General features: G+C 30.9%; 1 protein-coding gene across 5 annotated transcripts in view; it reads left to right on the top strand.

Annotated features, from left to right (window-relative positions):
* Positions 1 to 7,938: 7,938 nt before the first annotated feature.
* LOC119574649 (3'(2'),5'-bisphosphate nucleotidase 1-like) overlaps positions 7,939 to 11,820 on the top strand; it is an 11,820-nt gene continuing 7,938 nt past the window's right edge. For 2 of the 5 annotated variants that reach the window (XR_005228890.1, XM_037922034.1), the window contains exons 1-5: positions 7,945 to 8,085; positions 9,720 to 9,855; positions 10,049 to 10,142; positions 10,587 to 10,702; positions 11,100 to 11,148. Coding sequence is in view for 4 of the 5 variants with exons in the window: in XM_037922034.1 (XP_037777962.1) it covers positions 9,727 to 9,855; positions 10,049 to 10,142; positions 10,587 to 10,702; positions 11,100 to 11,148 (388 nt within the window). In the remaining variant the exon portion in view is untranslated. Of the gene's footprint in view, positions 8,086 to 9,719; positions 9,856 to 10,048; positions 10,143 to 10,586; positions 10,703 to 11,099; positions 11,149 to 11,820 lie in introns of all 5 variants that reach the window. The other 3 variants (XM_037922052.1, XM_037922045.1, XM_037922059.1) reach the window with 3 other exon arrangements.

Genomic DNA, 11,820 nt, shown 5'->3' with positions numbered 1-11,820 from the left:
TTGTTGTTGTTGCTGTTGTTGTTGTTATTATCATTATTATTATTATTATTATTATTATTATTACTATTATTATTATTATCATCATTATCATTATTATTATCATTATTATTATTATCATCATTATTATTATTATATTCATCATCATCATCATCATTACGTGTCCTCATGTGCTCACTATTGTTATCAATACTCCAAACCACCATTAATATTGTAGGTTTTATTCATCTTTGCATATATGTAAAATAAATACGGTTCAATTATTATGATATTAACCAACATATATTTCTCTGCAAATGCTGTGGATGGAATATTGAGATTTGTTTTTGGATATTACAGTCCTTATTGTCTCAGATACCGGTGATTCCCAGTATATGATTAAATCCATGACCGTCACTAGAGTGCCTATTTTTCCTCGTCTTATCTATCGTTCACCTTGTTTATATTTATATATATATATCTATATTTTTTTTTTCCATATCATTCATATCTATGTCACTCCTTGTATTCACTTCTTCATTAACTCGTGTAAATGATTTTAAATGGGCTACCATATATCTATACGTTGTTAAAAAAAGTTAATAATTAAGAATAAATTAATAAACAAAAACTGGGTCTCTGTTTAATGTTATGTTTTCATTTGCATTGCTTAACATTTAAAAAGATATAAATTAGGTGGATACAAATGGCAATCTGATTTCTTCTTATTTGATAATCAACTTTTTAAAATTTCAAGTTACTGGCTAATCTTATCTTCATCTTCTGCTAAAGAGTCCCTCTCTTTCTCTGCTTTGCGATGATTGAATTTTTGTTTACCGTTTAACTTCGTAACGAGGTACCTCATGGTTATTCATCATGGAGATGGGGAAAACATCTCAAATCCGGCAAGTATTGGGGTCAATCTAGGAAAGGAAAAACTGGCAACTCACCCCGGACTTTGGAGTACTCCGATTCACCATCTCTTTTGAAAGACAAATAAACAAACGAATAACAAACACAGACATTTAATAAATGAGTGAATAAACAAGTAAATGAAATAAAATGGTGTTTACACATGGCTCATCAACTGAAAACTTACACGTGAATTCTTTATTGGTTTCCCATCAACAAAATTTGCGACATTCAACATTTTCTCTTCATTTCTGTTCTACAGTCGTCTTTATTATTCTTAGGTGATGATCATTCCAAAGAAAAATGACAGAAATATGTTACTTATTCATAATTCTGAAATAATAATTACGTGTTCTTTCTGCACATGTCTTTTCTAACCTCTAAATATCAGACTTGGTCTCGTTTTATTCAGAGAAACAGTGGTCGGAAAGGCCCGTTCCATTTTTTAAAAATCGTATTTTTTTTTACAGCTCCCCAAAAATTAATTTTTCTTTTTGGGAAAAACATCGCATTCTTTTTCATATTTCCTGTCGTTCAGCGAAAAAAAAAAAAAAAAAAAATATATACTATATTAATTATATATATATATATAATATAATTATATATAATATATATATATTTAAAATTTGTGTGTGTGTGGTTGTGTGTTAATATATTTATATTATATATTATATATATATATATTATAATATAATTATTTTTATTATATATATATGCAAAAATATGATAAGTGGAACAGACGTATCTTGACCATTGCCTCTCTAAACAAAGTGAGAGAGAGAAGAGGGGAGAAGAGAAAAGGGGGAAGAGAGAGAGAAAAGGGGAGAGAGAAGAGAGGAGAGAGAAGAGAGAAGAGAGAGAAAAACAAATTTTTAAAAGTAGTATCCCAATTACTTTTTCTTTCATTCACTTTGTTTTTTTATTTCCGCAGTAAAAATTCTTTTCCTTAACCCTATTTGAAGCAGAGGACTAATAAGCCCATCCCATCTGCATCAAACCGCTTTGTTAAGTCTTAACCCTATCTAGTTTCTAATTACGTTTAGTCCTCAAGCTGTATTTTTTTACCTGTAAAGAGGGGACTGGTCGAGGCATACTGGTCCATTTTTTTCCAAATTAGATCTTTTAATTGTACAATTTCTTAAAAACTATAAAGGTGAATTTTCTGCCGTATGTTTCGCTTTCATGAGGAAAAAAACGAAAAAATCGAAGAAAACAACCTTGTCCATATTATAAGACGAGTTTCGTCTCGTCGGTCAAGAGAGAGAAAACGTGAATTTTGAATAGAAAAGTTAGATATCTTCCAACCTTTTTTGATAGACAGAAAATGTTTTATTTTGATCGATTAGATATATAACTTTCAAATCGTTAAATTTAAATTTTTTTTTTTGCAAAATCAGGATGATTTTTTTTTGGTCAAAATTTTTAGAAAATTTGGGTTTAAGTCTTAGGTCCCCAAAAAAATTGTAAATAAATGATTTTTGTGAAATTTCTCTTTGGTATTAGAAAAACAATCTTTCAAAAAGAGTGGAGTAGATGCGTCTTGACTGTCATTTTGAATGTAGTGAGATCCAGTCCCATCGGCAAAATTATGCCAAATTTAAAGGAAGAGAAAGGGGAAAAACCAGACTGTATTGGCAGTTTGGTTTCTTTCACTGTGAGGGGCCCTGGTCTCCCCATCGGAAAGGGGAAAGGGGGATTTTTGGACTGTAGCAAATACCGTGGCATTACCTACTCATATACCAAGAAATTTTTTCCCCCACTTCTTCGAAACGGATCCACGACCATTTACTAGGCACCAGAGCCCGGAGCACTCTGGTTCATTCCTGGCAAGCCCACAATAGCCCGATCCAGCGTTTTGAGTAATTGGGGAACGCTGTCGTGAGTTCGGTGGGGAGTTGCAGCCACACGACCTCAAAACGTTTGACTCGGTAAAAATCGAGAATCGCTATGGGAGCTTGGGGAAATTTCCGACCCGTTAGGACCTATACAAGTATAACCAATATGAAAGTACTGTAAAGTGTGGAGGGCCTGACGAACTTCTCCTTGTTAATTGGGGTGGGCAACCTTTTCCTTGCACCACTTTCAACCCCGCAGGACGGGGAGAGGGCAAGTTCTACCAAAAGTGGACAATATAAGGACTCAGCCCTTGACTTTACCGGATTTTGCTATCCTATCGACTTGGGTCACGGGTGGTGACATGGCATTTAGCAATGAGGCAAACCCCTGGGCCAAAGACAAGACCAAATTCAGGATTTTGGGGCCCTGTTAAAGATCTATTCAGCGACCAGCTTGCGGCGAGGCTTGAAGTCAAAAGGAGTTTTTGCTATTTGGCCATAGTTCTATTTGGGGCCCCAAGCTACGTGTTTCAAGGTCTTGAATTGCTAGTTTTGCTTAGGGAAAGGAAACCTGGACTCTATCTAGTCCCTTGGGAGTCTTGTCTTGATCCCCTTTTGAACAAATTTTTCCCCGGGGATCAGGGGGTAATTTAGAGGACATGTGTCAAACCCGACGGGCTAAAACCGTGAGCCGGGGAAATTGTTACCTGCATAATACGGTCGTAAAACCAGGCATAGGGAACCTAGCTCTTTTCCCTGTGGATGACCCCCCCATCAACTGTCTTTTTGTGAGAAATCCTTGGTGGGGGCCCGGGGGATAAATAGGGGGTCAGGGGCTTGGGCACCCAAAGGGAGACTTGTTCGGGGAGTTGAGATGGGTGGGCCTCCACGAGATTTTCCATGAGGGATTATCGGGGCTGGAAGGGAAAAGGGGGGGTGATATGATGATGATTTCCCCTCATTCGGGGTTACACCCCCAAAATTCAGTGGGGGGGATGAAATTCAAAGTTTTTTAATAGAAACTTTATATGCTCAAAAAGGCTGTGAAAATAATTTTTTTTTTTCGATTTTAGCCCGGATTTTTAATTAAAAAAATTTTTTAATATAAAATATATAAATATATATCATAATTAAATATATAGCAAACACACCCCCCACAAAACCACCCCTCTCTTCTCTCTTCACACACACACACCAATACAACTCCCAAAAACAAAACACACCACCCACAACACACACAAAAACACACACCCACACACACACAAACACCCACACACACACCCAAACCCCCCAACACAACACAAAAAAAAAAAAAAAAATATATAAAATATAATATATATATAAAAAATATATTTTAAAATTTTATAATATATTATATTTAACACACATCCGTAACCCATTTATACCCCCAAAAAATGACGAAGACCAAAAGCCATACTCAATTTACCAAAAAAAATGGATATATTTAGTGTTTTTAACGCTTTAGCCGGATTGAACTTTTCCTTAGATTGTCAAACAAGGTTCAGATATGTCATGTGTGCTGGAATCCTTTTGTTTTCACTGAGGTACTGTAAATAACATTGCTCCTATAAAGAAATATATTAAGACTTTATAACCACTTACCATTCTATATTTTCGATGCTATATTTTCTAAATACTTGCAAAATCACTTAGAAATAACATGGTCTCAGTTTGATTTACAAGGGAACGAAAAATTAAGGGCCACATGTGGGTGAACCTCGTGTTAAAGAAATTTAGAGGGAAATTAAAAAAAACTCCAAATGGTAGTAAGTTTGGGAATCACAGAAAAAAGGTACCAACAAAAAAGGAAAAACCCTATGTATCGGGGGAAAAAAAATTTTTTTGAAAAAAAGTCTTCCAAATCTGTCGCAAATTATAATATTGGGCACACTACAACCCCCCACCCCCAAACACACACACACCACACTCACACACACACAACACCCACACCACAACACAACACACACCCACACCAAAAACACACACCGGGCACAACAAATATATAATATATATAATATATATTATAAGATAATATATTACTAGTGTATACACACCCAACACACACCCCCACCACACAACACACACACCACACAAAAATATATATATATTAAATATTATAAAATATATAAATAAAATGTGTTTTGTGTGGGTTTTGTGTGTGGTTGTGTGTGTGTTTGTGTGTGTGTGTGTTTTTTTAGTTGTTGTGTGTGTGTGTGGTTTTTTTGTGTGGGGTGGGGGTGTGTGTGTGTGTGGTGTGGTGGTGTGTGTGTTGGGGTTTTGGTACAACACTAAATTGTATATAAATATAAAAATCTAATATATTTATATAATATTTTTTATATTTTTGTATAAATATTCTTATGTAATGATATTTAAAAAAAATATATTAATTATAAAAATCAAATATTAAAATTTATATGATAAAAATAAATTTTAAAATAAAAAATATATTATAATTATAATAATAAAATAATATTAATAAATATAAATAATATTAAACAAAACCCCAAAACCACACCACAAAATTTTAAAAATTAATATTTATATATATAAAAATATAAAATATATATAAAAAAAATATAAATAATAAATACACACACACCCCCCACACACATTAATATATAAAATATAAAAGATTATATATATACACACACACACACACAATTTTATAAATATATATAAAAAATATATAAAAACAAAAAACACAAAAAAAAACAAAATATAGAATAATATATAAATATAATTATATATATAAAAAAATATAATTTTAAAAAATTAATTATATATAAATATATATATATAATAAATATTATAAATAATATATATATATATATATAATATATATTTATATTATTATTATTAATGTTATAATATTGTATTATATATTATATAATATAAGTATATATAACATATACATATATATTTTATATATATATATATTATAATATATTGTAATATAAATAATTTTTAATATAATTTTTTATTAAAAATATTAATAATTATATTATTGTAATAAAATAAACTATAATAATTGTAAAAATATATAAAATATTATATATGTATTATATTTTAAAATATATGTTATATATAATGTAAAATAACAATACTATGGGATAAATATTTTATTATAACATAAAATTTTAAAAGTAATATATACAAAACCCAAAAAAAAAAGAAAAATACAAAAACAATAATTGTTTAAAGTTTTTACAATAAAAAAAAAATTTAATATATCTTAAGATTAAAAGAATTAGTTTTATCTTTCATAATATTTTTTTAGAAAATACCCCAAAAATATTTTAAAAATGTAAATTACAAACTATAAAAGTAAATCCACACACAACACACCCACCCAAAAACAAGTTTTTCATTGGGGTTAAAAACCCAAGAAAGAGCAGAAAGCAAATATAATTTACGGTCTCCTCATAGAAAAATTGTGAATTTTTTTTTTCATTTTTTCCCCCAAAATAAAAAAAAAACTATTTTTAAAAAAAATTTAATTTTAAAACAAATTTAAAAGCTAGGAAATTTTTATGCCATTTATAAACATCGCCAAATCCAATATATTTTAAACACAAGGGTTTAAACCTTGTAAAAAAAAAAAATCATAAATTTTTGGATGCATTTTTTCATTTTAAACCCCAGTAAAAAAAAGGGTTTGGCCAAGGGGGGTTTTTTTAACAAAAGGGTAATGAAAAATCATATTTTATTTGCATATATATAGTTTATTCACATAGAGTTTGAGGTTTAGTAATGCTAGGGATATATTTTTTAATTGCCCCTATATATAAGACTCAGTCGTGGTCCTAGTTTCTCAGATTAGATCAATCGGAAAGCACTAAAAAATTACGTGGACTACATTTATAACGCCATCTGTGAAAAAAAAAATCAGTGACAGGTCGGGTTGGACAATCGCATGTATTTTTTTTTTTCATCATTAACCTTAGTAATAAAAATGACCTTTCAAAACGTGCAAGGAAAGTGCGAATAGTAAGCAGCAATGTGTATGCAACGTCGGAAAGACATCCATTCGAATCCAAGGTCTTATATAGACCTTGTTCTAAACCACACTGAAAACAGTTCTTGGGGATACTGAATTACGATGCTCCGAAGAGTTAATAATTTTCATCGTCGTCTCGGCCCTTGGGTATCTGGAATGAAAGCAAAAAACTCAAAACAGATTTTATAATCATATATTTAGAAATAGATATTTCTTTTGCTACTCATTATTATAGTATGCAAATTAGTCAAGTAAAACCTTAAAAACTATTGCGAAATATTCCTAAAGAGACAAAGTATAATGTTAACGACTATAACACGATTCCTAAAACGATTTTTAGGTCACTCTTTAATTAGATGCCACTCATTCCCAGTCAGGGATGCCCGAGTAATTTCTTGGTTTCATGTGATAAATAATTTGTGTTGAAACAACTGGAAATATTCTTGTAAGTCAAATCACATGCGCAATTGCACACACACATACACACACGCACACACACACACACACACGCACATACGCACACACACAACGTTAATATTAGTTTTTTTAGTATATTAAAACTAAATAGAACATGTGTTACTGTTTGCATTTTATAATTGGCAACCGTAAATACTTCATCATTTGTTGCTAACTCTCATTTCCAAGGTCTCTGATAAACATAAAATATCCATGTCATGATGATAGAAGTATCCAGTGCAATGTCATGGTACTGTGATACTACATCACATAACAGTTATTAACATTATCTGAGAACTCTTAATCTTAAGTTAGCAAGCAAATTATGCTATGAATAATTTGTGTATTCGGGAGCAATCTTGAAAATTTATTAGATAGCTTCCAATGAAATATTACTGTCAGTCATATAGTCACCGTAGACGTCGTTATGGGAGAGATATGGGAAACCGCTCTATATAGCTCTCCTCAAAACCCTCTGAAATTAAATAGAACGATTGTTTAATTATTAGATATCTTCCTTAAAAAATCTTCCTATGCATTGCTACTGATAACAACGGCTAGATGTCACATTAAATTCCGTTGTAGGAAAATCTCTGTACCTAGCGCCCCTCGCTACTTTTCATGTATAACCATCGATGAATTATTCACTCCCCTTCACAAAAATAATCGTCCTATCCAATACTATCTCACTAACTACAGCTAAACATCACAGTCTAAATCACGATAAGAAAACCGGTTTCATTACTGCTCTTCACTAGTCTCAGGGATCTAGCGCATTCCGGTTTGGCAACACCGGAACGTCAACATTGGACACCGAAAGCTCAAGGAACTCGCTCGTTGTGGCTTTTATTAAGGTTTTTGGTTGTTATTTACGGCTGACAGGAGGTATACACTTAAAAAAAGCACTTTGTGTTAAATGTTACGGATTTATGTGCATAAATGAGGGTGTCATTACATATATTTAGATGTATGTTTGATACAAGAGTAGTTCAGTAACCGAGGTTTTAATAGGATGAGACATGTACTGTAACTTTTAGTATTATTAAAGTTATTATTGTCGGTATGAATGTATTTGTTCTATTTAATTGAAATGTTTATTTCATTGATAGTGTTGATAAATATCCAAGTGCATTGCATTGGTGTTACATTATCAAATTCTTTTATAGTGTTTTTCTTTTCTTATGCTTATCTTCAGAGCATATTTATTGCTGTTATTTGTTTGTGTAAATATCTTGAGTAATCTAATTTTTACTGATAAAGGATGATTTATTGGGTAAGCTGAATGCATTTCACACTATATGTATATGTATATATGAATATATATGTGTATGTATGTATATGTATGTATATGTATATATGGACATACATACATATATACATACATATATATATATATATATATATATATATATATATATATATATATATATATATATATATATATATGTATATATATAATATATATGTATATATATATGTATATGTACATGTATATATATGTATATATGTATGTAGGTATATATATGTATATACATGTATGTATATATATATATGTAAATATATGTATGTATATGTATTCACATACATATATTTATATACATATATTATATATATATATATATATATATATATATATATATCTCTTCATATTTCATGTTTCCTGTTAGCAGTATAACTACCCTTTGAGGAAACAAATTATAAAATATCCTAATTTCTCACATTCTGTCTGATATCAAAATGCAGCAGATATATAAAAAACAAATGTTGTCACTGGTTACAAAAACAGGGCTTTATTGAAAAAGAAAGTGATATGTTGGATCAGAAAGTAGCCAGCCTTTAACCCAATACCAACGGGCATGTCATGTACTTACATACCATCCCACTGTGAGTTTACTTTATTAATTGTTTTTACACATAGATGGCTACACCTGTACTAAGTAACCAATGAGCCTGTCTCACCCGTTCACCCTTTTCCTTGATCTATGAAAATATTTTACATTATCTTATTTTGCGGTTACTAATGTGTATAACATTATAGTAATTATAATGTTTAGAATAAGAATAACACCATTGATATTTATAGCATCAGTAAAAAATAAGTTTTTCCCACCAATTCAGGGAAGGGAGAAATTAGGTAAGGTCACAAGGTCTACTAATTGACTCCTTTGTGGCTAAGTACTTGCAGAGACATTTCACACACACAAAAAAAAAAAGGAGTACAGCATTTGCCAAATTTTTATGCAGTTTTCCTGGCTGCAAGTGGTTAAAAGGTTGATTAGCAATGTATTTGCAAATCAACAAAGAAGTTGTGTCTCCTGAACAAGCATCCAAATGAGCAAAAATTTTATTTTATTTTAATACTGTACTTATCACCTCAAAAATAAGTAACAGTGAAATTGAATCTATTATTTTTATTTGTGTGGTCATAAATCTTATAGAATGCAATTAATGTGTTAACTGGATTATTTATCCACTTAAAAAGATATAATAAATTTGTATTTTGTTTCATATCATAACAGGTCAATCATGTCGCTGGCACAAGGAGCTCCCCTTTTATCAAGGCTGGTGTCATCATCAGTGGCCATTGCAGGCCAGGCAGGGCATCTTATAAGAGAAATCATGAAGAAGGGAGACCTTGGCATTGTGGAGAAAGAGGTGAAAACTTTGTCAATCTGTATATCTGTCTGTTTGCATGTGTATTTGTCTCTCTATATGTCTGTCTGTCTGTTAGTCTTTCTATCTATTTGTTTATCCATTTGTCTATTTAAGTATGTATAAACAGAAATGGATACATATATTTTGTCTTTGAAATATAAAGCTAATTCAAGCAAAAATTTTTTTTTTACAGAGTGTACGAGACCTTCAGACAGAAGCTGATCGTGCTGCCCAGCGATGCATTATTAGTTCTCTTAATAAATGCTTCCCTAAAATAACAATAATCGGTATGTCAGTAAACTCTAGGCCAGAATGTTGGTTCATCTTACAGTGTATAAAGATTTGGAAAAATATGTAAAGATTTTTTATGCTGAAATGTGAGATATTTTAATGAGTGTGGAACATTTGAAATGATGTTTAAAATTTTTAAAATTTTTACCATAGTCATATATAGGCAGAATGATTGTAAGAATTATATAGCAGTTGAGCTTAATGCTTTGTTAATTACATGGATATTTTTTATGGAATATTTCAAATTATCCTCCACGTAATGCAGTACATGGAGGATAATTTGAAACACTCTTTAGTAACCTCATTGCATATTTTCTACAAAAACAGTATTCAAAGTTAAAATGCAAAAACATAAATTATTGTTCTACAAACAATAATTTATGTTTTTGCATTTTAACTTTGAATACTGTTTTTAAAGAAGATTCTTCATTTTTCTGTAGGTGAGGAAGGAGAGGAGGAGACGAAGGTAGCTAGTGGAAGTATCTTTGATCCGTCGACTACATCGTTGGTTGACGTCACCTGCCCGGCTCACCTGTCGTCAATGGCAGAAGAGGAGGTTGGTGCAGCTGTTTGTTCTCAGCTTGAGGGGCCTCTGTGAAAGTTCAGATAAAGTATTCGTAGAGGAAACTTTTTGCTGTATGATTATTTTTTTTGTTTATGTATATGTTTATTATATTTGTTCATGTATTTATGTATTTATTTATGTATTGATTTAATGTATCTATGCATTTGTTTTGTTGGTCTATTTATTACTTTATTTGTTTATTCATGTATGTCTTTCTTTATTGATTTTTTTTTTTTATGTATTTATTTATTTATTTAGAATTTCTTTGGTTTTGCCTTGTTGCCGATGCTGCTGAAAGGAAATCATTACTTCAGCTTAATTGATTTCTGCTTTCTTCCAGTCAGTTTCTCCGTATCACAAAAGTCAGTGAAATTTATTTCTTCTGCAGGTTGTAGTTTGGGTAGATCCTTTAGATGGCACTGCAGAATACACGCAAGGTTGGTAACATTTCTATATGTACTTTTTTTTTCTATATATATGGTTACTGTAGTGCACATACACACTTACACATAGACACAGAAGTAGATATGCACACACTCACATGCTTGCACGCACACCCACACACACAGACACACACATAGGCACCCAACTCAGTACACTTTGACACAGATTTAGTAATCATATTTTAGCATAATGAATATTGATTGAAACAGGTAATATATTTATAATGTAAAAAAAAAAAGAAGAAAAAAAAAACTGTGCTTAAGGACCTGAAGTCACATTGGGCAACTTTATTCATGACAGATATTTTAATTCTATTTTTTAAAGGAGTGTGTGTGATGGTATTTTCCTTCTTGGAAAAGAAACCTGAAACTCAGTTAACTGCTATTGGGATTTTCATATTACCTTTTTATATTGTGTCTCTTTTCCCTAATATAGAGCTAAATTAATAACTTCATACTGTGTAAAGATGAGAATACCTTCATCTGATTTGAAGACAATAAATGGTGTCTTTACTGTAGTGCAAAATGCATTGGCCTTGGCATTACTTGCTGTGGTCTTATTCTTAAGGATTAGCATAAACCTTTTTGTTGAGATTGCATTGGGCAGATAAATAAAAAGAAGCCTTTGGAAATATTAATGACTGGCAATAAAGATAATAGGTTGAA

Source organism: Penaeus monodon, chromosome 1 (assembly GCF_015228065.2).
Source record: "Penaeus monodon isolate SGIC_2016 chromosome 1, NSTDA_Pmon_1, whole genome shotgun sequence".
In the NCBI taxonomy this organism is placed as follows: domain Eukaryota; kingdom Metazoa; phylum Arthropoda; class Malacostraca; order Decapoda; family Penaeidae; genus Penaeus; species Penaeus monodon.
This window is presented reverse-complemented; position numbering and strand designations above follow the sequence as displayed.